Source organism: Caloenas nicobarica, chromosome Z (genome assembly GCF_036013445.1).
Source record: "Caloenas nicobarica isolate bCalNic1 chromosome Z, bCalNic1.hap1, whole genome shotgun sequence".
Lineage (NCBI taxonomy): Eukaryota > Metazoa > Chordata > Aves > Columbiformes > Columbidae > Caloenas > Caloenas nicobarica.
In genome coordinates this window covers 90,496,898-90,524,030 of record NC_088284.1, presented here as the reverse complement: position 1 = coordinate 90,524,030, position 27,133 = coordinate 90,496,898, and the positions used below count along the sequence as shown (strand labels likewise).

At 37.3% G+C, this 27,133-nt stretch overlaps 1 protein-coding gene across 1 annotated transcript in view; it reads right to left on the bottom strand.

The window, feature by feature from the left end:
• DPYD (dihydropyrimidine dehydrogenase) overlaps window positions 1-27,133 on the bottom strand; it is a 348,521-nt gene that overhangs the window by 138,525 nt on the left and 182,863 nt on the right. Inside the window, exon 14 of the mRNA XM_065656297.1 lies at window positions 2,339-2,503. Within this exon, the coding sequence (XP_065512369.1) occupies window positions 2,339-2,503 (165 nt within the window). The remainder of the gene's footprint in view (window positions 1-2,338; window positions 2,504-27,133) is intronic.

The window sequence follows — 27,133 nt, the reverse complement described above, 5'->3', positions numbered from 1 at the left end:
ACAAATATTTAATTCACTGCCAGCGGCATTGCAGTAAGTTTCTGCTGGTGGCAGCTTTTGCCCTAGTCCCCTTGAAGTGGATTGAGGGTTGAGGGGAGAAGCTCACAGAAGAGAAGGCAGGGAAGGACTGCCAGTCACGGATAATTGTGAGGGACAAGCAAGAATCAGGAGTTGGCAGAGCCAAAGAATGAGGCCACCGACTACAGGGGCGAAGATAGCACAAGGGAGACGCAAGTTCCTGATCTATACAGACAACACGTCACAGTTACGTGACATTATCCACTGAGCTGTGACTGGTCATTCTCTTCTGCACAAGCCCTTGTAAAATTCAGTTCAAATCCTAGGCTTGGTTGGGGGAATTTAGCTGCTTTTTTTGCATTATGGTTCGCTTCTTTCTAATAGCATGACATAGGATGCTGTTGTCGGATCATTTTCTAGTGAAGCAACTATTTTGCTCACATCCTTTTCATCTGTAAGATAAATCTTACCTTAAATTACATGTACTACATAGGAAAAGCAATTATGTGTACATTTTTAGTTGTTTTTAAAATTTACGGTAGTAAGGTAAGTTTTTTTACTGTAATCACTTGTGCCCTGATCTCTGTTTGGTCTTCATTTGACTAGAATATGTCATTCTTTGCTTGTTAATTAAGTTCACCTAAACAGTTCTCAGAAACTGCTTCTCGATTTAATAAAAACACATCAAATTTAAAATGCCTTTCTAGAGCAGTGAACAGGAATTGGGGCGGGGGGAAATCTGCAAGCTCTAATTATACAGAATATTCAAAATAAGCACCAAGAGATTTTTACTCAGTGAATAAAAATCTGTTCTCAGCAGCAAATTTACCATTATAATTATGACAGTTCTTAGATGAGTTCACAGGCATGTTTTAAAAAACCCTGCCAGCAAAGGCAAGGTCTACTGCTGGATGCTGCTTCCCCTGTGCCCACACAGGCATTACCAACCTCAAAGATGCCACAGCAGCAGCCACAGCCAACGTGCAGAAGCTGAAATCACATTCTCAAAGCAATAACTCAGACAGCGAGGGATGATCAGAAGATGCTCGTCCCAGAAGCTATGGAAGAGTGGGACTTCTTCATCCCACACAGGAGGCTGGGTCTCAGAAAATTCAATTTTTCCCTTTGAAATTGTTACTAGTGCTTTTCCTCACAGAAGAGAATGGGTTGGTCTCAAGCACAAAGTGCTTCGATAGATTTTTGGTGAAGACTCAATGGGAGACTATTCCCACAGTAGAAATGGTCAGTGGTCTGCCCGCATGCAATATCCAGGATTTTGACAAAGGATGTTAAAATCTAAATCGGAGAATTACAATATTATATTTTGGTTTCATTATTATGAAGCACAGTCACAGTAAATAAAGTGACATGAACCTCAGCAAAGAAACACACAGTCTACCCTAAGTGAAGTAGGGTATTATACATGTAGCACTTAAATTTTACTATCAATACAATGTGTGTAAACATTTTTGTACTTGTTGATGTGTACATTTATACTCCAGGAACTGAGAAAAAAAAAAAAATTGTCTTCATTCCCGAATATATTCAGAAACATTCACTTATTTTGTTCGTAGGTGAACTATGGAGGTAATAACTTCAAGACAGAAGATATGCAGGCTCTGTGATGTTTAGTTCTATCCATTCGAGATAATGACTGAGGAGAATTTTACTTTCCACCTCATTGTTCTTATTCACTAGAACAGTAACCAAAAAGCACTTATGCCAGCTAGCTGGTATCATTACTCTCAACTTTGATTAGTACCTTCTAGACAGATATTCCCCATAGGCAAGAAGGCTCAAACAAAACTCTGTCCTTATAGTGAAGTTAACTTTAAGTGAGTGTTGGGTTTTTTTCCTCCTAAAGCAGCCGATTGTCTATAAAAATACTAGAAGTATCTTTCACATTTGGATTAAGAATGAAAAACACAGATTCCTTTTATAATCAAATTCAATTGACAATGAAAATGATTATTAGATATTACATCTTTAAATACGATCTTAAATACAAAATTATTAACAGCAAAACTGACAAGCATCCACACTGGGATCAACTCTTTCCCTTGATATTATCTATTTGAACGTAAACATCAGCCTAACAAAAAAATCACAAATATTCTCTGTTTATGTAACAGCAATTTCACAGAATTTTCCATCATAAGGATTATTTGGATGCACTTTTCTAGCTTTTAATAACATACTCGTATGTCAATAAAGTAATTGGCATCCTATTAAATAAATATTAAATAGATGATTTTCACATATCTGTAAACTGTAGATTCTAAATAAGTATGTTGCATCTTTATGACTGAGCGGTACTTACATGGTTTGGAAAGTCAGCCTTCAGTTCAGCAATACTTTTGCACCAATATGCTGCTGTTTTCTCACTGATCAGTTCAATGTTCAGAAAAGAGCCTTGGCCTGGGCCGTACATAGGACCTGAAGTTATTCCACGCACAATCCTTGGAGAAACATTGGTCACAATATCCTGCAAAAAAACAGTGAAACCTTTCAGATTGATTTTGCAAAGTGAGGCATAAGTGAATGATGTCTATGACAAACTTAAATGCATCAAGTGTTTTAAAAATCTACCGTTATTATGAGTAAAAACCACAATTATAGGCTAGTTCTCTAAATTAGCAGATTCTCTAATTAGATTCTCTACATCAGAGCAGAAAAACATTTGCTGTGTGTTTGATATGGTATGATGACTATCGAGAAAATGCCAACATGGGGCACCTGTAAACTGCCATACCAAACATCATTTAAATAATGCTTTTCTGTCAGGTAGAGGGCATAAAAGACTTTATGTAAAAACCCATGTAAACCTCAGTCATTTAACAGCCCACGTGTGAACTATCCTCCCAAAAGCTGATCAAAGTCCGTGTCCTACACCAACAGGTGAAGTGCAGAGGTGCTGCCCACCAGCCTCCCTGCAGAAAAGCCAGGGTCACAGGTCCAGTCACCAGTGAACATACACCAGTGTTTCAAACTTCACAAATTAAGTGACGCAATTAAGAGAGACCCAAATTAAAAAATAAACCCCCAGATACTGGAAATTCAGATCAATATTGTAAAGCATGACATTTCTGAAGGTCAACATGAGGCTAGCAAACAATTTTGAAACATACAGTAAACATACAAAATGTTGACTTGTTTAGTAGTCTTAATTAAGGTGCAATGTCACCCCATCTATATTAACAAAGACCTGTAAATTCTGACATTATTTAAAACTAAAGAGAAACATAGATGGCAAAATGTTCCTTTTGCCAATTTCCAATTAAAAATAATTTTGAGTAAAGGTCATTTATTTACAAATGTATCAGAATTATTTGTTTAAGTAGCCCTCCTCACCATCTTGTCAATTTTAGTGAGATAACATGAGCCTCCATTAGTATATAGCAATTAAGGTCAATTTACATATTTTAATTAAGAACCATCCCATATAAAACAATTAGGGTAATAGGCATACTAACTGGATTTCATAACATTTGGACGTTTTTCCAACTAGATAGACAGGAAACCTTAATTAGCATTAATTAGCACTGATCTGCATATGTTTGATAAGGCATACCCTTGCCACAAAAGATTATTTATTCTTGAATCTGCCAAATGCTGCAGTTACAGAGGATAAAGGGACTTTTCTTCACATTGTATGTAAATTTGAGGTAATCTTAATTTGCTTATAAAGTTTAGTTAATTATTTTACAGTAAATATCCACTAACATTTTATACTGATAGATAATTATTTGTCCATTTACATATGTAGAAATCACACAAATTAATTTCCCCAGTTCCTCTATTTCCAGGCCTAAGTCTGGAACATGGACATCACAATAATCCCTGATTCTCTTATTATAATATTTTCCCTTAATCACAAAAGCTTTACCTCCATCTCGACAGTTATGTTTTCAGAAAAAACAATTCAGAACATTTTCTGAATTTATGCAAACCAAAACCAAACAGCAAAGTATACTCCCCTCACTCCCAAAACAAATTACACAGATTGCAGTTTATGCAGAAGAACCATTTACATCAGTTTGCTCCACATTCTCCTCTTGAGCGTTTCACTCCTTTAAAATTGCCCTCGAGGAGCCTGTGCTTTGACTTCATCCCAGAAAGCTGTTCATACGGGCAGGCCAGTGCTATCACATCACCCAGCACGAGGAAACATGCAAAGTCAGTGACATAAACGCTGGTGGTCTGACCTCACTCCTGCAAGCGCAGGGTGCACGTGGTCATTTGCCAACACATATGAATTACTCTGACCATGCTCCAAGCAACCATAAGCTTCCTTTTCCCATGCTCCAAATCAGTGAGAAGCTACCTAGCTAAGGCTGTACAGAACTAACTATGAGCTAACAGCCTGTCTGTTGGTGGGAATTATTATTCTTGAGTCCAGTGCAAATTACGATAAGACGCACGTGATATGATTTCCATTTGGTGGCTGCCTTGTGTACGTGTGAATGCCAGACAATGCTTGGAACCACCTGTGGTACTATTTCTTATCTTACTGTGTGCACATTTTGTTCTTCTTCCAGTCTCTCTCATTTTACTACAGGTAAAAATTCAAAGCCTGAGATACTACAGCCTAGATGATAGCTCTTGTGGGACACTCACAAAGACTCAGTCTGCTTCCATGCAAAAACACTCTGAAGTTTTTCTGTCTGCTTTGGGTCTCCAGGCAATCTCTTCTCTCTTCTAAGAACAGAGACTGCTGTTTAGACCCTGCGACTGCTGCCAAATCCCCATGGCTTTGACTCAGGCTTTCCCAGAGCTCAGTCATAGCCGACATCTGAGTGACAATTTATCTCTCCAGGATTCCACAAAGTTGAATCAGGTAATGCACATACTTCGCAAACGGCCTCAAAAGCAGCCACTCTTCACTTTAATGACCATGAGAGATATACAGAGCCACATGAAACGGCAAACACACAAACATTTCTCTGCCTACATTTCCTTGCTTTTGAATTTTCCTTGAGATTTTGAGACACCCCCCTTGGTGCTCAGGGACCTTCGCCACACCTCCCACACCAGCAGACAGCTGCTCCTTCGAGCAGCAGCTTCCACTGCCTCCCACTGCCCCTGGCTCACAGGGCCCCTCTGCTCTGGCCGTGCATCACTCTGTCTTTCCTGACCAAGCTGCTTCTGCTTCCAGAAACGCTTCCCGGCTCTGAAATCCAGACATTACCACCTGGCTGCTTTGTCTTGGTTCCTCCTGAGAGGGATATGCTGTCCTTATTTAAGATCCCGATCCTCATTTGCTTCTCCTGGCCCTGAGTAAGCTAGATGGAGAGAGCCTGTAATGACTGACACGCTGGCACCTTTCCTGTCTCTTGTTAGCACATGACAGCCCCAGATACGAGGAGGCTCACGGTTCGTGGAAACAAAATGGAATTTGTAATTTACGTGGTGATTCAAGGAATCTGCCTATGTACGCACAGAATAAAAATCACACAAGTGACAGAAAATAAAATTGTCTCTTTGAGGTGAGTGTGAAGTACCTACACAGAACTTGCCTTACCATCATATTCCTCTTCCGTCTCCTGCCACGGCTGTGAAAGCTAAACAGGGAGAGAGTTAGGCAAAGAGTCTATGGGCTGGGCTTAGCCAACTTCATGCCCTTTGGTCTTAGGAGTGAATTTTACACAGTATCACAGGTTCTTTCACTAAGAGAGGAAATTCTGCTGGCTGGCCAATTGTTCCTGCTGTCTCCAAAACAGCAGGTAAAGCCAGAGCAGCTGAAATAGACGCAGTGCTCCAGCCCCCGGGGTTTGTGACAGACCGTCTTCCAGTGGTTTAATTGAACGCTGATTTTCCCTGTTTGTAGGAATTGTGCGGCCAAGTGCTGGCACTAATCATTCCAACCCCAGCTCTTCCTTTTATCCCAGCTACGCACACAACCCTTTTGTTGTTAACAAAAATTGTTGTGTGCATAAAAACCACAATGGAACTGGAGCAAGAAGCCTGACAGGAAGCACTTCAAGGTTTGAAACTAAAGATTTTTTTTATTCTAAGAAAAGCTGACTGCTACTGAGAGATGACCTGACTAATGAGGTGGTCTGGTCCCTGCATGCAGCTGAAAGTAGAGGTCCACATACAGGAATAGGAGAACGTCCCCAAACTCCAAAACGAATCAAGTATCTTACCTCCCCATGCGATGGAAGCAATAAACAGTCCTTGGGAAAAAGAGCACAAAGCTCTGAAGACCAAGGACAGAAGACTTTTAATGAAGAGCAGCTAGGGGAGAACAAAGCTTATATCTCACCACACTAAAAGACAAAGCTATGGAAAAAATGACTAAAAAATCATTGGCAAAGGTAAACAGAATAGTCCATAGAAAATTAATTTGTTGTGGGGAAATCTTGCAAATTAATGTAGGCTTGGGGATTAGGGAAACTGTATTCAGTACTAGATAACAGCAAAACAACCTGGTTTGGGGGAGTTAATGCAAATGAAGGCAAACAGTGACAACAAATGCAATCAAGGGCCAACTGTGAATCACGAATGTTTCAGTTACCGAACTTCTTTTGCCTCAAATGATGATTTGTTTCCCCAGGAGAGCAGATCAGAAACAATCATATCACCCCCTCAAATATCTCCAGCTCAGGACATCACCTAAGAAAGTGGTGTTACACAGACAAAAGTGCCGATATCCTGCTTTTGGATTCCCCTTTTCTGCTTATGAACAATTCTGGTATTCTAGTAACTTGAGACTGAGTTAATTTGCATTACACATATATTTCTCTTCCTGTTGACTAATTAACACACTAAAAGCAAAACAAAACCAAACCAAACCCAAGGCATTGATCAGGCCTCATTTGCTCTAATAATCTCTGAACTCTGAAATCAGATCATTGAATTCTAAACTACTTAAGTGTAATGGACTGGGAGGTTTGAAACATTTTAAGGTAAAGCCCAAACACTCAGCAGATTTTAGTCAGTTATATTTAAATAAAGGTGCAAAATCAAGACATCAGCCCATGCCTTACTAGTCATTCTAAAACTTGGTTCGCTTTGTACTGTCCACTTTTGCAGTTAATAATTGCCACAGATTTTTGTATTCTAAAAACACAACCATGTTGTTTAAACTGAGAAGTGCTTTTATGTTTGGGCAGAAGGGACATTTTGAGTTTCAAGGGATTCAGAAGGGTGTGTAGCACAGTGTTAGATCATGCGATAAGTATATTAATTGTGTATTTCTCCTAAACTAATCAGCAGAGAAATAATTCACATTCTGAATATTAATGTTGTCATCTGTAGGCATAGAAGTTAATGACCCATAGAAATGAACCAAGCCATTCACCTCTCACTCAGTGTTATTGTTTTAGGAGAATCAAGAAGGCAGTTCTTCATTAACTGAGTTCACTTTCTATTTCATAATCACGTTTCCTAGAAACTAAAAAAAAATATATAAAAAATGGTTTGGAGAAAAGTGTGTAAAGAGGTCAGTTGCAGGAACATATAAAAACAGTCTCCCAAGAGATATACCACAACCTCATGCCTATTCAATTAATGTAGTTATATTAGGCAAAGATAGTAAAAAGAACCAAAAGGATAAATCGGTATGCTTTTTCATATCAAAGCTCTGATGTGTTTCTACTGATTTGCAGAGTCTGAAACATTTTTTTTCTCCCCATTTTTCCCAAAATATTACAGCTAATGGTATTTTGATGAACACTTGAAATAATAAAGTTGCTTAAGAGAACACATATACATTTATATATTGGATAGGGAAATTAAATTAATTAATTGTACCTTTAATTAATATGTTAAGCAGTTGTATGAGTATTCATTCCTGAAGTACAGGTGTTCTGCAACGTAAATATTTGCAGCACAATTAAGGTTTTGAATGAGATTTTTGGCTTTTAAAAATACATCTAATCACACCATACCAGGTGTTAACATGTGTTTTCTTTACGCCGAGAGGCTTCTACAATACACAGAGAACTTGCCTTGCAGCATTGGCCCCCAAAGTCAATGAAAGTCACTGTATACTTCAAATTAAGCTTTTCTCAACCTTAACTTTTGAAAGCGGATAGGAATTAGTGATCATTGTCAGTTTCTTTTCATTAATATGAGAAAAAGATTTAACACAATGAGCAGATTACTACTTCTAACGAAGTTAATTTATTTGACCTTTCTTTCTTCTAGGGAGAGAGGGCATTATACTTGCCAAGTGGAGTATACATTTGTACATTCCTGGGTTTACTACTTACTGAATGTCACCATGGCACCCACACTGGCCTCTTCATGACAGAGAGATGTAAATAAGTACCTTATTAATGTAATTTTAGTCAAGTATCTCAAACCAGCATATTTGAAGTTAGTAGACAGTAAACTGCAATGTATAAAAAGCGCCCAAATCTAAGTTTCTACTTTTGTATATTCAATATACCACCTTCTTTACTTGAACAACAAAATACAGTAGCTGAAAATGAAGGCATTTAAGTACATTATGATGTACCTTTTTTTCCCCCAGATTTTCAAAGCTGTATTGAAAAGGCTGTAAAGATCTCATAATCTAGTATGTGTCAAACGTTTTTAGAGGTTATTTTCTAAATGCTTTAATCAAGCATCAAGATTAAGTTTTCCCTGCTGTTTCCACTAATTACAGTAGAACTTGATGTACAATTTCACCTATATAAAAATATGGAGGAGAAGGAGACATCACCCTTTTCTGCCTAATATTGCAGTAGTTACAAGAACTCTGGAAATCTGGCTCACTGCTGTTTGCACACCCTTATAGATAGGAACGGCATCACAGACTCATGTCCTCGTAATTCCCTGACAACTCTCGCTCAAGGTCTTGTGACAATTTGCCTCCTCCGTGACTCAGCTGTGTAGCCAGACTGTATCTTGTATTACCCCTTCTGGAGTTTTAACCAGCCACAAAGTCAAGAGAAGCCTGAAGCACCAATACCACTTCACACAGCACTGTTCCTATACATCCTTCCCGAGTTGTTCCTCACCTCCTCTCCTTCATCAGAGCTGAGACATGCGACATCTCTGTAGGGTTCCTTTTCTGAGGCCCAAAGCGCTGACTTGCTCTCCTGAATTTCGCCAAGTTCAGATTTTTTTCCAGCTGAGCTTGTCAGCCTCCTTTTAATAGGAAGCTAAATCCACAGCAGGGACCTCTACAAACACAAAGCCATTCCATTGGGTACAACCATGCAGATTAATGATTACTTTTGATAAAGACCTTACCTGCTAGAGTAGGATTTTTACAACGTGTAACAAGGCTTACTGGTTCACAGAGCAAGACAGGTAAATTGGCTTAAGATTTCTGCCCAAGGAGGTCTGAGGTAGCCACTGGCACCTTGCACAAACCACTGTCCTGTTGCACACAATGCTGCCTGTTGAATTTGTAATATTTGTGTTTAGCAGATGATTTTAGTGAGGGAATAGGCCAGACTTTATTCTTCTTATAAGAGTACAAAACCTCAGCAAAGTCATTTCCTCGCTCTGTCCTTCTCTTTTCCTCAGTGAATGCAGGAGCATTTTTAAAAAAACTGAAACTACCTTGACAGAAAAACTTATCTCAGAATATCCCACCATGCAGAAACTGCTCTAATCTCCCCAGCACCAGATATGAGAAATTTAGTACCATAAAGACACCTCCTGTTTTTCATTGCTTTTGTGAATGAAGTCTAGATCTAGCCCTCTCTTTCCTCTTCATTGCTTTCCTTCTCTTGAAGACAGATAGCATATAATAAAAAATTATGTAAAATAATTATTTTTCAAGTTCTCTCACCAAAATAAGAACTGAATTTAAAAATCGATTATTTCCTCGGCCTTCCAGGATTGTTCACATTGACGATTTAAAGCATAAGTGTTCCGATTCCTCCACGAGTACAGAATAGATCTTGAAAAAGATCCTTGATGTTACTTATAAATGACGCTACTTCAGCTTTTACGTACAAGATCTAGTATGCTATAGAGGGGAAAAGAGCACTTCAAAAAATATTCTTTTCTGTCTTTTGACAGCTGTTTGTCCTGTGTTTGCAAAGATGAAAGTACCCAGATCTGTACATATCTTATATCCAGAAAGTCCGGAGTTCAGTGCTTGCTTGTAAACCTTCCTTAATATTCTATTCCATTTCTGGACTGAATAAGCTGAGTTATGCAAACTATTAAGAAAAAAAAAAATAGACTGTTACCTCATAAACATTTTTGCAACTATCCCATTTGTGTTTATTAAATGAATTTAACACTACAGCTCCAGCAAGCAAGCTAGCTTTCCAAATCAGTAAGTCAGCACAGAAGACTGCAGCCCCATAATGGAAAAAGCAATGCATCAGGATTTTGGAGAAAAACTGCTGAAGCACTCATATTGTGTGAAAGACAAATGACAAGTTTAGAGGTTTAGTTACCACATATTTGATGTTTTTCTATACTGCCTCACTAGTGCTTTAAAATTTAAGCATGAGAATTCATGAGAAATTTCAAAATTTACAGACATCGAACTTAATTTCTACCTAAGCATTTATCATTCTGCTTGTTCAGCACACCACTTCTACTAATGCAACTTTCATCCAGTGGGCCATCATTACTGATAACTTATGATTAAGACAGCAAAATCCCAAACTCTTTAGATAATCTTACTAGATTGGCATATTTAAAAAAAAGAAAAGTTTACTCTCTTTACCTTAGAATAATCTCGGGACGATCCTATCACCATTGCAAGTCAAGCAAAAATGGTCTGCTGCCCTTGCTTAAAACAACGGCAGTCCCCAAATCTTTGTTAATTCATACGTGATGGTTTGACTAGAAGTCCTAATTTTATAAACTAAAGCTCCCTTTAGTAATAAATCAGGAGATTAAAATACAGGACAAAAGCAATATAAATTACAAGTAAAAGTACAAAAAACTGGAAGAGTAACTATAATGTTTATGCCAAACGTACAAACACATATTTTTCTAGTCGAGTTATATATTTTACAAGAAAATGAAGTTTCACTCTGTTTACAATTTGCACAAGCAGTTTCTTTAAAAAAAATCATAATACAAACCCATAACACTTCAAAACATGTAATTTTTTTCTTATTTTTGACATATTTGCTTGTTTTCTAGATATTAGAATGTAAAGACATTTGTATTGTAATTACAAAAGATCATTTTAAAAATGTATTATGTCCTACAGCACTTTGCCTTGACAAACAATTACTAGATATCACATTCAACAGAATACAAAAAGCAATCTTTATCACAAGGTTAAAATTAGTCTTTGAACAAAAGATGCTTTCAAATCAAATCCAAATTCTCATCAGCTTTATATCAGTTTCTCAGGGAGCGACAGTTAAGCAAGGGAGGGAGAGAAGAGAAAGGAAAAAAAAAAAAAATGAAGGACATTTGAAAAATTTCTTGCTAATGTTCAGTGTGAGCACACATTTTATCAGTTTTCTGATAAAGGTGTAAGCAGTAGGACATGATTAAATTTCTGCAAACAAACTACATTGTGGGCAAAAACTATATCCATTGAAGAAGAGAGAAGCAGACTTACGGTTCTTGAGAGAAAGTTGTATCTGTATTCAGATATTCACTTTTAGATCTGCTTTTGCACTGTATGATTCTCAGATCTCAGTGTTTTGATATAGTAAGCTACCTAATCGATGAACGTTTGCTTTAGCTGACTGATGAGAAAAATGTTCAGTAATTGTCTCAGGACATTAATTCATTTTCAGTGAGAGGCCACAGAACAGAAAATCATGTTTAAACATCCCAGACTTCTGTGAAAAAGAAATCTGAAGCTGATCAGTAGATTTTTTTCAGGTTTTTTGGAGGTTTTTTTCGGTTGGTTTGGTTTTTTTGGTTTGGTTTTATTTTTAGAAACAAATATCATTTCTCTACCCCAAGAGCAAGCTTTCCCATTGTTTGGAAATAAATAGCATACAAACCGTAGCAGAATTAGAAAAAGGAAAAAAAAAAAAAAAGAAAATATATTCTTTAGCTAACAAAGAAAATTAGAAATAAGAATATAGCATGGCAGAAAACACAAAGAGCATCCATTAGTAAGCTCTTTAGAAATTTTCTATCCACAACTTTTTGACCAATGATACAATTTACAACAGTGACGACATCTGACTTTTCCTTGGCACAAATGTTGGTTTATCTGAAGGCTTCTAGTTTTCAATTTAATTAACCAACCAGAGATTTCACAGTGCAGCTTTTTTTTCTGGACTGTGTTCTGCTCCATACAGGAGACAAGCCCATGAAAAACAGTCAGTGATGAAGAAGTCAGCTGTGGATGGTCAACTGTGCCATTTTTTTGCAGCACAGAATCCAAAACAGCAAAATAGAACGACCATCTTTAGAACTTTAAGTAATTTCAGTTCTAGGAATACACCTGAAACTTTTCACTGTACTATATGGACTGTACTGGGATCTACTGAGAAAACAGATCTTTAAGAAATCACTGCTTCAGCATATATGAAGTGAGATGTTTGAGAGTATCTAGAGTAAAAAAAATTGCTCTCTCACAACAGCACAGATAATCCCTGAGGTACTAGGATAAAACATCTTGAAACTGTGTAAAAACTCAGTTTTATGCTCCTACAAGTAATATTTTTGTATCAGCAAAGCATTATTGTGTTGCTTGGACGAAGAACCCAATGAGCTTTATTGAAAAACCTGTACCTGTAACTCATGTTCTCTAACATATTGACAAGGCATTTCTGGATAGTAACCGAGAGCAGACATTCACAAGTGATCAACATGACGAGACTGGATTCTATTACTCCACTGGAAGCCAAATGTTGCAATACTAATGATTTGAGGGGAACAGAAACAAGTCCTGGATAAATAAATAGGAGTCTCTGGATAAATAAAGTACCTACAGAGATTGCAGCTTTTGGTCTGTATCCTAAAGTGAAATTTCTGTGGCATCGCTTGTGAGGATCTGTGTACATTCAGAAAGGTGGAAAATCAGTGCATCCTAATTAAAACATACTAGTCCAGTTTATAATGCTTGCCCTTGGGACTCCAGTGGATTTAAAACACAACTTAGCTTCCCTTAAGAGATTAATTCTTTTACAGACATCTAAAAATATTAGCACATTTTCAGTTGTCAGGGAATATCATCAAATCAGTGATTAAAACTTGTTGTGAAATGTACTTAACTGACCAAATAAAGGAGCAGCAGGCTTCATTCTAGATGAGTACTATTGAATGGTACCATGAAATAGGAAGGAAAAGGTAGTTTGAAAAGTATGAGTTTAAGAAAACCAGGCAGGAACCAAGATAGATAAGACCCAATTAAAAAAAAATAGGTAAGACCTAGGAAAGAGAAGAAAGAATTCTGACACATCTGCAGCAGCAAGTTTGGGAGAGTCACTAAAGGAGTTATGCTTACAAGGAGAATACAAATGGATTCTTGTACTTTAAGAGGAAGCCAAATTAACACAGTTTTTCACACATCATCATTAGAGACAACTCAATGGTTTTTTCTCCAGTACTGTTTTCTAATTGCTAAACAAAATCCTGTGAGAAGGCAGTAGGGCAACATCGATAGTAGCAGATTCCAAAAGCGATAAACTAAAAGCCAAGACACACAGTGACACAGGCTGAGCTCCTGTAGATAAAAAATGGGAGAGAACTGCAAGTAATCTCCTAATTCTAACAAAAACCCTGACAGAAATAGCAAACAATCAAAAAACAGGTTCTTTAAAGCCCACATCTAGGATTTTCCACTCAATATATAGACACATACTAAACAAACAAAAACTTTAACACAGGAATTCTGAAGTCTGCTAATTAAGCATGTAACTTCAGACTTGAAAAAAGCAAGGAGGTAACTATTTATTTAAGAGACAATACTACATGGATTAACGAAGCTTCTGTCAACAACTCTGGACACCTGCACCAAGCTCACGTATTGCTTAATTAAATATTAACACGTCCTGATAGAATCTGTGGTATAATTTTAATTACTGTTTTCTCATAGGGAAGCCATATAATCAATGTATTTCTAGCTGTTCCTAGGGGCTGTTTTGTAAAAATCCATTAGTAAATTGTAAACCATCACTAAAATAATTTCCTCCAGATTGCTATAAGTAAATCAAGACTACTATATTCTCCTAGGAGGAGGGAAGAATAGATGCTCCCCTTTAAGAGGGGAAAAACATGATTTCTTCAATAATCAAGAAAAATCTTTTAACTACAATCCTATTTAAAGACTTGTTAAAATTCTAGCACAAAGAATCAACATTGGGAAGTTACAGATCACCAAAGTTATATTTAAATTTATGTATAATTCAAAATATTTTTATTGCTGGATTAAGTAATTACAAGGAGAATCACATTACTCCCTTGAAGCATATATTTAAATTTTCTGCTGGAGATGAATTGCAAATATTGAGGTACATCTTGTACCTACCTGCAGCATTTTCTTTTTCCATTAGGATTAAGACTGCTTAAATACCATAAACACTGATTAGGATTTGTCTATATTTAGGGGTGAGAAATTCAAGAAAATCATACCAGTTCTATTTGGGAGGGTATTTAAATAACTAATACTATAATTTTCAAAGTATCAGTTCTCCTGCTTGTACTAAACAATTTCAAGCCATAGATAAAGGGGTCCAGGGAAGGTGTAACGGTTTCAGTATCTACAGGAATATTTTGTTTCACATTCCAGTGATAATCTATCCATAACGCTTCTACTTTGATAACCTGACCTCTTAAACATTAATTTTGTTTTGAACATACTCTCTTTATCTTTTCCTATGCACAAGTCCTATTGAAGCCAGAGTCTTTTGCATGAGCAGGGATTGCAAGGCTGAGCCACTTACCATTCTCAGAGCCTGATTATACATAGATCTGGATGACATAATTTTGCGGGAAAACAAACCATGAAAACATCAGCCCCTATGAATTTTAACTCAGCACTTTAACATCTTGCAAAAGATTCAAACCAATTTTAACTCAGCACTAAATTTTAAACAGGATCTTTAAAATAGATTTTGGTATTTTTTTGATAGAGGTCTCGTGTACTTTAAAATCCAATAAATAAAACTAGTATTTTCGGTTTTTTATTGGCTACCAGACTGTGGACACGCATCAGAGTATTGCAAGCAAACTGTTAGATTTTATTTTCACAGACATAAAAGTAGTTGAAACAGTGTCAGAATAAATTTAAACTAAATAACGAAAACCAAACAATTGACAAAACTCTTTTGAAGTTACTTTCCTATGAATCAAATTGCAAGGAATGTCAAATCTTCTACTCCGAATTAAACTATCATTCTGCCTTAGTCACCATTTTTGTAATGACTAACAGTTCTTTCCTGACCCCCTGAATCATGGACCAAACTCTGCCAGCATCTTATGATTGATGAGGATGCAGTGCAACTCTGGTGAGAAAGCTGAGGCTGAACTTGGGGCATCATGTACAACATCCCTGGGAGGGGCTTTGGGAGTGCAGATCCTGGGTGGGCAGAGCTCAGGAAGGGCCGAGCTGTGCATTCAGTGTTCATCCTCCGGTCATCACAAGAGGCACCGCACACGGTCTCCATAACCTGGAGAGAGATGGCTTTTGCCTCTCGAGAGCCTCTAAGTGGAGATTTCCAGCGTGTTGGGTTGATTCTACTTTTCCAGACTGAGCTTTTAATAAATAAACGTTCAGTGTCTATACATGTTTTACCTTCTCTGACCGACAGGAATCCAAGTAGAGAAGTGCTGAAGTGTACGCAGAATTTTTATGCCAAAGGACTAGCTCTGATTCCCACACACTTGTGAGGAACACAGAGAGCCCAGTCTCAAGTCTGGTTTTCCTTCAGGTTCACCTGAAGTTTTCATAGCAGTAGGTTAATCATTGCCTATTTTTTTTTTTTAATTCCCAGGAAAAATGATGCATTCTATTAAACTGTGTAAGAACTGAAAATAGCCAAGATACGTTGAAATTCCTAGCAAGACGAGTCTCCTGTTTACCGCTGAGAGAAAAAAAAAAGAAAAAAAATCTGAGCTGGCCATGTTCTTTCTCATTAAATGTCTAATAGGTTCCAAACCCCAGCACTCCGTGGAGTCATTGCTCAGGTCTGTCAGTTAAGTAAATATGCTCATCAGAGGATCTAGCAGGCACGCATAGATAGGGTAGACACAAAAGCTGTTCCCCTTGAAATCAAAAGGAAAGTGGTTGATAAAAGCTACAAATCAGTGAGGGTTTTCATTTGGGGAATCTTGGTAATTGTTCCCACTGCTACGGCCACAGGGGTGTAAGAACGTATACGATGGCTCTGGCTCGATCTCAGGCACTATTAGTGGCAGAGCCAATTGAGACGTGCTACAAAAGGCTTATGCATGCTCAGAACTGGAATACTAAGAATAAATCTGGCCTCAGCTAGAGAGGACAGCCTGATCTCCAGGTTCTCTGTTTATTCCAACAGAATATTGATTGAAAACGGGAACGACGATTCTAAAGCCTGATGATGATATTAAACATAAAAAGTCATGCACCAAGTTATACGAGGAGAAATAAGTTTTTTCTCCCCAGAAGAAATCCTTGATTAGGGATAATTATATTAGTGATAAACAGGACACAGGGAATGTCTTCCCATCCTTTTTCCTACCACAGAACTGTGGAGTTTAAAGCACAGCTCACTGCAAAACGTCACTGAGAAACAGGCTAGACCTGCTGTTGACACAGGCCAGATTGCAGAGCAGTCTCACGCCGAGAACAATGCCATCAAGTGTACACCAGGACCACAGGCTGCTCCCCAGCATGGGACCCAGCATGCTGCCCCACCACCAGGAATCACCCATGACCTTCTTCTCGGCCCCAAGTTGTGTCCCCAGGTATGCAGTATGGTCAATGCTCACTTAATGTGCAAACCAAGCAAGCACATAGGCAGGTATGGATTGCGTGTTTCTGCTTTTGGAGGCCGTAGGAATCTGGTTTTTTACATCTCTGCTTGTCTTAGACAACCTTCTCTCAGTTAACACTGGTCTGTGCAGCCAGTTCAGATCAGGGCAGGCAGCTTTGCTGCACATCTACAAACAGCAAGGGTAAAAGTATTTTCGTGCACACAACAATACAGCAGAAACTTAATCCTCATGGTATTTAAACAGTATTTGGTAAACTACAATGTGAAACGCAGAAGTGCAGTATCCCAAGAATATCAACAAACTTCTTGACAAACTCTTAAAATACAATCACAGAAACTGGAGTTATTGTAGGAGGGAAACCAATCAGGCATTATATAATCTTTTTATGCCACATATCTTTTCATGACTTATCTTCATATATTTGAATTTTATATAAACATACATGGACTATATATGCATATTTGCAAAATAAGTTGCATAATTTTGAATTTGCATAATTCATACTTTAGTGAAACATTCTTTTATTTTGGTACTCTTTAACCCACAGCCTCCTTAGGGTAAAAAAAGTGTCTGTTTTAAATCTGAATCATCCCATTATTCTATGATACTTAGTGTCACCAGTGATAATAACACTTCTTAACAGGCCCATTCCTGCAATTAATTTCATTGCCACAGTTCACATGAACTCAAATATGCATTCCAGTATGGCTTCATTGCCAGATCTGAGCCTTGTTAAAGAATGGCTAACTTCCTACACATTGTACATGTACAACCATCAACAACCCAGCCCTTTGTAAAATTATTCATATATAAACATGAGTGCTGTTTGTACTGCAGTTCTTTAAAAGTGACTTCACTCTCACTGCAGCCATTCTGTTCTGTAGTAATATAACACCATTTATTTGTAAAAATACGTGCATCTAATTTTTATTAACACATACTGGATTCTATACCATGAACTCACCTGATTTTAATTACACATTATTACCTAGCGATACAGAAAACAGAGCTCCTTCCACCTAAATTGTGAGTACTAGAATCTCAAAAGATTTTTTCTTTTTTAAGTGAAGATAAGTTACCACATTAAAAATAAATGAGCTATTTTTGTCAGTTGATTGGACACTGAGTACACATAATAAATCACCAAGAGCATTGTATGCTAGTCTACGTGCTAACCTTGAGCTGCAGTTTATCTACTGCCTGCAATTCAGAAAACAATAAGGTATTTTACTCAATCAGCTGATCAGCTGAAGGAACTCAAAAGACTGAAATGGCTTTGAAATACACAGGCTTTTAGATATCAAATTACCTCTGGAACCCTCTACCCAGAAGTAACTCGAACAAAACCCATTTGAAATACAGCTTCAATATTCAAAAAAATCAATAATTTAAACCACAGGTTGAACATTTTTACTGCTTCCACTGCAGACTGTCGTTTTTTGAAATGAAAATGCTAATGGCACCAAAGGGGAAAGCTCCAGCCAGAAGAGATACATGTGTGCAGGCATGGATTGGCTAGAAATGCTGGTTTGCTTTCCTTCCCCCAGCTGCGTTTACATAAGATCGCTTAAAATAAACAACTCTCATTTCCATCACTTCGAAAAAATGTTTTTCTTTCTTGCACTTAATTTTCTGTCCATGAGAGCTTAGCTATATCAAGACACTTCACTGTAAACATGCATGCTGAATACAAATACTACATCCTCAATTATGCTATTAAGTCACATTATTTTGAAACGGGCACTGATGTTGTGCTTTTGAACACCAGGTAGCACACTGTGAACTGTTGGTTTATAGACAGAAAAGCAGGACTACAGGTGATGTTGTGTTCCAACATCTACATCAGAAACGGGAAGCGGTCCAGCGCATTCGGCAAAAAACAAACAAGTATGGATGCTCCACTGCCCGTGATAAAAGCTCATTTAAGAGCAGAAATGGCTGGCTGACAAAAGACTTCTGAAAAGATAAGGAAAACACATAAGGAAGAGGCATGGTGGAAACGTGAACCCTTGAACACTATTCAAGCAAGCTACACATGGAGGATGTCTGACAGAGAAGCAAGTCGCTCCTCTGCATGAATTCCACTGTCAGGCAGATTCTTAGGCAGAGCTTGAAATCCGTCAGTCTCTCTCTGTAGAAACTGTTATATTTTGGTGATTTAAACCTCATAAATCCTTGCACTCTCTGGCACTAATTTGTAAATTGTGTTAAAAGAGGAATGCAAGAAGAAGGAAAAAAAAAATGAACCCAAAGAGCAATGAAATAAAAATCACAGGACAGAGCTTATATATCTACAGGTATGCAACTCCCAACACAAAGAACAACTTTTGTTATGGTGGCAAAGCATCACTTTTAGTACTGAAGAGAGGGGCATAAGAAAGAAGTTGGAATACTGATGGTCTTTGGTTTATAGTTTGAATACTTTACTCTCAAATACATTCTTACTCTCTCTTTCATATACTTTTAGAGGCTTCTCCAACCATACTGTTAGAATGGAAAAGAAAACGTAAATGATAGGAGAGTAAAAGTTGCTCAAGTAAACAAATGTATTTGGATACATACAGTTTTACTGTGAACTAAGGATTAAGTTTGCATTTTCAGGTTAAACTTTCTGTCGCTAGAAAAAAATGATAATATACTCTTATGAATTTTCTGGCTGCTAGATGTAATTTTAACCCAAGATAAATGCAGATTTTTAGCCTGGAATAAGAAATAACAACAGTATAACCATTGAAAAAATGAGATACTCAAAAATGCATACTCCAAAAATTCAGACATGAACTCCAATATCCTCCTCTCCCTAAAGGCACAAAACTTTTCCGGATACCAAACAAAAAAGTCCATAAATGTAAGCAGAGAAATTCACTTGAGTTTAAATATACCCACAATACAGGAAAATAAGGTTTTGTTTATTTATGTGTTTGAGATCTGCATTACCATCATGTGAAACCACCTATTCCAGGTACTCCTGGCAGTCTTAAAATATACATCCTACACAATAGCAGCAATCAACTGACCTTCCGAGAACACTGCTCTTGGCAGCAACAAACTTAAACAGAATAATAAAAAATGCAGTAGCAACTAGAAACCCAGTATTCACCCTTTCCTCAATGCTTGCAAAGTTAAGCAGGAAAAACAATCCCTTCAAGTTTGTGAGGAGTTAAGAGACTCAGGCTGTTACAGATCACCCCAGGACAGGAGCTCCAAGCCAACACAAGAGCAGCGTTGGGATGAACTGGTAGCATCTCCTTCCCACCAGCCCAGCGTGCCCAAAACAGCCGCTATGGGCTGGGCGCGTTTTTAATTCCCCTATGGGGCACTTGGTTCAACCTGTGAAGTTTGTCACCACTGACAATATTTGGATAGATTTAAGATCCCGTCTCACATAGCATGCACTGGCAGTAGGTTAATCTTGAAATACAAAGCAGGGATACTCTTAGCAAGGCCTGCATTCAGAAAATAGAAGGGGTGTAGGTTCCTGGCTCTTATCTGCTGTTGCAGCTACAGCCTGGAATGGAACTACATCCCTCAGTCGGAAGGACTGATAATTCTCTTGCCGTAGCCTCTGGATGTTTCCTCTAACGATCCCAGCATTACTCCTATCTTGTCTGGATTGACTTTTGCTCAGCATGCTCTCAACCATGCCCCAGTCTCCCACAAACACTGAATAATGCAATCAACTGCTCAAGCTAAATCAGCCGAGAGTTATAACGCTGAGTTTCGACATATTGAAAACACTTCAATCAATGTCACTTTACTAAACCTTCTCTATGGCTTCATATACACATTAAATAAAAGGGTGGCAAACAGGAACCCTCCTGAACCGCACGGGGAGAGAACCACGGCGGGCAATAAACCAGAACATCACCCCGACACTGCGTCGACAACAGCCTCCTCCGACCCCATTGTTTAAGCATGAGGTCGGAAAATGGACAGTGAAGAGGCTTTGGTAAAGAATGCGTTAGGGACATCTGGGAAATGTTCCCATTTTTTAATGATTCCACAATAGAGCCCAGATATATTATAAGACACAGCTACAACTGCATATGAAAAAATTAATACATTAAAAAAAACTCCATGATTTCTCAAAGAAGGTAGTAATTGATGCTATTTAACAGCAGCATTACTACCACACAATTTTTTGTTGTAACAGATCTTGATGTTGCAATAGGGCATTACATACATACATTTACTATACCATGTGAATTACCAGAAACATCCTTTTTATGTTTATGTGATTTATTAAATCATAAATCATAATAGCATGTGCCAGAAATTCCTTTTAAAGGACATAATAAGGTAACAATTATCCTCTGAACTCCTTTTTCTGTCTGCAGAGAATAAAATGCATTAGCAATGTATGCGTTTGCTGCCCCATGATAGAAAACGAAAGCAAATGTGATGTTTGTACCGTATGCTTTCAGTTCCTGCAGTTGCCTGGTGAAGTGAGCTTTGTTCCTGAATGTGCTGTCAGAGACAAAAAGAATAGTTTCTCCAAATACTTTTAAGGGATACTCCTTAAAAAAACACTAAGAAAAATTGAAGAGGTTTAGTTTTGCCCAAGTGCAGATGGATGTGGAAAAACATACATGTACATATGCAATGTAAATTTAAATTATATTTTCTTTGAAAGAATATTAGGTACATAGGGCCTCTCTGTGTGGTTTTGACTTGAATCAATGAATTACACGTTTTTCATTTTATGCAACAATTCACAGAATCTGATGAGGGAAAATCGTAGCATTTTATTCTGTGCAAATATACACAGAAGAGCAACATTATAAGTATTGTTATAATCCCCTCAGAGAAGGTTTAAGGCCTTCTAGATCAGCCTGTTAGTGTTCGAAGCCCCGTGTTTGATGACTAGCACAGTGAGAATGCTCTTAGTGTACCACAATTTTGACAATTATTTCCAGAGGAAAAATCATAAACAAAAAATCGCAATGTAGAGTGTGCTACATAAAGGCATTATTAACTGTTCAGGTGCAGAGAGGTAGAAGCAGTAAGATCACAGAATAAAAATGGCTTCGTCCATTCAAAGAAAGTATAATTTTCTGCCTCGAATTTTGATTTTTATTTTAATTCTATCTCTAGGGGAGAAGAAATGTATTTGTGGTTTAAATTAAAAAAAAAAAAAATCAACAGTTTCAGCACCAATCCAGATTTAGAATTCACTGTATTTTGCTTTCTGTTCCAGGAAGACACTGTCTGAATCACATATAGCAAGTGCTAAAATGTAAAAAGTTGAGGACCTCTGAAACAATATAACATTTCCGAGAGTGAGGGTGGATATTAAGCTTGACTTCGCTCAAGTGACATCAAAACATTCTTAATAAATAAATACATATACACATACTTTCTCAGGTTTAGCTCATACAAAAGAGCTAATATTTTCTTTGATTTTGCTTATACATAGCTCAAAATTAAATCTCAGCACCATGTAAAGACCCAGTCCTGTATTGTGCTATGCTCATTCTGCAGGAAGCTTACATTTGTAATTAACTATAAGAAAGGACATGTACCACATTATTTTACCAAATTACAAATTTAAATCACAGCAAATTTGTGCTTTGCTGAATCGGTGTCTGCACTCCTATACTGTCCAAGTTCTCACTGTTTAGTACTCCCAACAGTTTCCATTGGCTTTGGGTCAGGATCTGGAATCCAGCTACTTTCATTAATTGTATTATAGTTATGCACAGAACATACACATTTAATTCAGAGCATCATCATGACCTGTTCATACTTGCTTACATCCAGGGAGGGACAAAGTGCCTCATGAGGATTCAGAATATCACATGTGATGGTTATGATGGCTGGTGAGCATCCTTATTAATAGTTACATTTTTTCAGCATCCACATACAAATAGAGTATCCTGGGAAGTAGAATCATTTTGTGATTCCACTAAACAGATCACAATATAATAGTTAATACCACGGTCAAATTGCACAGTTTGGTGAAGAGCACATGTCGCTGCTTTTTCTAATATTACATGCTTAAACCGTATTTTATTTACAGCTTCCAATAGCTTTCAGCTGAATTTCTGGTTGCGCCTGCTCCACGTAGCTGGAGAAGGCTAACGAACCCCTTGGTGTTCACATGACCACCTTTGTGCAAACGCATCCTTATTCTGTCATCTACTGGCGGCGTGCTTCCCAGCCATGTTCTCTGCCAGTCCCTTCCAGTTTGCCAATTACACAAGCTGCTTCCCAGACATCAGACAAAAATTCCACAAGACTGCTGTGCAAGCGTACCCTAATTAACCATCAGCTTAATTAGACAATTTACTGTGTAATTAGCAGGCAATTAGTCAACACCTCTCAGATCTTATTGACTGCTGTGACAGCCTTCCTTAGTCTACACATTCCCATACGCTTCCACCACCATGATCCCAGCCCCATCCCGCACGACAGCAACCCTTGCACGGGAAGGGAAATCATATTGCATAACAAGGGAAGAGGGAGAAAAATCAATATATAGCCTGTTCATTTATTGAACTGTCTTCTAGCCGAGGCTTTTGTTTTTCTAGCAATAGAAGGTCAGCTGCTAATGAAAAACCATCCAGCTATAGCATTAACTTACAACTTTTTCATTTGCAATATGTTTTAGGATTTTTTTTTTAAACACTTATATTCCACTGACTTGTCAAAGAAGTCAAGCAAGCAGAAGTTAAGGGAAAAAATAATTTGTAAACTCACTTACATATTGAAGGTTTAAGTATCTGCCTGAGAACAGCGAAAAGGTGCTGATAGCTGCTTTTGTAATCTATTGCTAGCATTCTAATTAACTGCTTCATAGTTCAAAATGCACCAGGAAAGTCAAAGTAGATTACTTTAAAGTATGAAAAGTCAATACTTGACAACAATTCAATGACAATAGTGTAATTCAGCAGAAATAATTTTTTGAAGTAGTATGAAATCCTCCACACAAATCTAAAGTTGTATGCCCATATAATACATGATGTGGGAATGTACAATGAAAGACAATAATAATATGTATATTAGGGGATTATTTAAAAACTTGTGTTGCTATTTCCTGTTTCTATAGAACAAAACCTGGATTTTGTATTTAGCTGTGACAAGAGCATTTTGGGTAATTCTTAAAGTAACAATTCTAAAGTTCATGAGATGGACACACTGAAGCATAAAGACCACTTTTCCTTTTTCTACTTCAGTATCTCAGTACACCTAGTGAAGTCTGGATTGTGTTCTGGATTTTCTTAAAATGTGGAAATGAGGAAAAAACCCAAATTCTACTCATACGCTTAACCAAATCGGGAAGAAGAGAAAGTCAATGACTTGACAGGAGCAAAACTTCTGAATTCCATAATGGCAAAATAAATATTTCTTTTTTGTTGTTGTTTTGTTTTGTTTTGTTTTTGTTTTCCTGAATATCTGTGGTAATCTCTTAAAGTGCCTTACAACAATTCCAAAAAATAGGGAAGTTTATGCCATTTATGCTAAGAAAAGTCAAAAATGTTAAATATGGCCATACGCTGTGATGGTCTTGGACAGCCATTTTTAAAATATAACTATTAAGAAAAATATACAACTTTTTATAATAAATTATTAAATACATTAATGCCACTTAAGAAAGTTATATGCCATCAGCTGTTTTGAAGAAAGCAAAATACTAAAAAGTTTGCAACAAATCTGAATTGAGAATGAAACTTAAGTGTTAATATTCTATATTTCAGAATTACACTTGGCAATTTCTAGCTTACACTGAAACTGCCTTTTTAGCTGAATTCCTTTCTGATACAAAATTAGTTGAGGTATTGCAGAGATTACCAACAAACTTCCAAGGGCATACAAATGAACTGCAGAAACTGGTACTTGAATGATATTTTACACAAGTATGTTACATAGTTGCTTTTTAGAATCCTGATTATTCAGGATGTGATATTCAAAAACGGTGAGGACTTCAGATACAGCCATCAGTAGCTGGAGATACTCAGCAGTTTTGGAAAATCATGAATGTGTGCTCTCTTTGTCTCACTCTCTTTTGTTAAATATTTGCAGATATTTTCAGAAGAATGAGGTAAATAAAGCAAAGGTAGCAAAGCAACTTCTTCAACATAAAAGGAAATACCGTGCAGATTTTTAGCCAACTGTAAAATTTGCATCCATTTTGTTTGACTGATTGGCTAATAGTTGTTCTATGAATATAAATCACATATTCTTTTAAGTACTGGTCACTTCCAGAACACCATACATTATGCTGAGCAGGAATGAACACTTCTGCTTTTGGAAGTTATTTTTTATAGAAAGGCTTATGTAGCAAAATACTCAGTATTTCAACCTTCATGCTCTTCTGAATTTCACCGGAACTGCTTCTCAGTTATGTCACTCCAAGTGCACACTGAGTTTCATTAAAATATGCAAGTTTTCAGATTAAAAACTACCTAAAATACTGGTTTACAAGTCTTTATATATAAACCGCCTAAAGTATCCAAGCTCAAGCTTCATGATCAAATTTACACTTTTTATGTTAGTGCACTGTTGCTCTACTGGTTTAAACCATTTGCTCCAGAAGAAAAGGGCATGAAAAAGAAATGATCTCTAAATACTCTGTAAAAAAACAAACAGATGAACGGAAGCCTAATCCTGACACAACTACATAATTGAGCAGCTTTGAGGAAGGTAAGTCATCGGTGACTTAAGGACTCTATGGAATCTACGAAATGAGCTCAAGAAGCAGAAGATATAAAAGTTACAGCCAAGCTTATTCTGCTCCATGAGGGTGAATGGAAGGAAAAGAGAAAATATGGAAAGCAGCTTGCTAATCTTCTGTTTGTAAAAATCTGTCTAGTAGCAGAGATGAGGTTTACTGACTCAATGCTCACGCCCTGCATGACAGATCCCGCCTTGCCTTCACTGATGAGTTGTCACTTTGTGCTCCACACCTCGAGACAGACTTCTCCGTGAGAGGCTCTGTGCTGTGGCTCTCATTGCAAAACAAATGTAGCATTACTGTGATATTAAACGTCACAGGAAGAGTGGGACTAAACATTTGTCCAGAGGTTTAATTTTTTTATCATGAATTTGTAAAAAGTTTTTCATTTCTAAAGTAAGAAATACCATGACAAACAGAGAGAGATTTTGTACGGTTGTTAAAACTCTTGCTTTAAAAATGCAGCTCATTATATTCAACATTCAAAGTATTACTTGGCCAAAATAACCAGGTTTCCTAATGGTAAAACCAGATACACCTGCAAGAATTTAAGGTGTACCTCTACTTGGTGCAGATTTGAGCTGTAATAGGAAGGGACTTGGTTCATCAATAACAACCTGGGTAAAGCTCTCGGTCCCAGACTCCTTGGCCTCTCGGCTTTGGCTGTGTTGTTCAAGCTGTGCTACATCTCCCCAGACTGAGATTTCTCCAGGGAGAAGATGTGCCAAGCCCCTGCAGGCCCAGGTGTGGGGACTGAGGAGAAAGAATGGTCACAGGCAGTCCTCTCCTGGTCCTCAGACAGAAATTTAGTAGCCATGAGATATTAGCATTTAAAGAGAGATTCCAGGTTTTTTTGTACTGGGCCAGGGATAGCCAGTACTAAGTAGAGATGAGTTCTGGTATGTAAGTTGAACATATCAGAGAAATACTTTTTCTCGAGGAAAAAGGAGGAAAATCTGTTTTCCTGCCACGTATTTGGAATCACAGAATGATTTGGGTTTTTTTTTTTAGTCAAATAACACACCTTCTATATAAAAAATATTCAAGTAAAATACAACGTCATGGCTACAGCGTTTAAATTTTCTATTGCATTTCCCTAGAATAGTCTTTTACTTCCCCTGTAAAACTTTGCTAATTTTATGCAGTGATCTAAAAATGTAAAAATTCGAGAACAATAAAGCTGGTATTTCTTATTAAAATTCTTTCAGAAATATGGAACAAAATAAGGTATGTAAAGAACTCACAAGAATATTAAAACCAATAATAATATTATATATTAACTCTTTAAATTATTATTATTATTAAGATTAATATATAATATAAATACAATAATTTAACTCACGGAGTTTTGTGTGGTAAGGAAACCTGTAAAATGCCCATTTTTCTCTTCAAAAAATGTAGTTAATAAAAGTTGTCTGATGTTATTTAGTAGAAAGGCAAACAGTCCCTTTTATATTTGACATTAACAATCTGATCATTTCTCTCCCCAAAGAAAGCCCATACAGCTTTCATACAGACCACACAATAAAGAATAGTCATATTTCTGTTTACTGAGATATCAACTGGCATTTCGTTGCAAGTCAATGGTCTATCTTTGCTACAGCATACTAGACCTCAATCTGG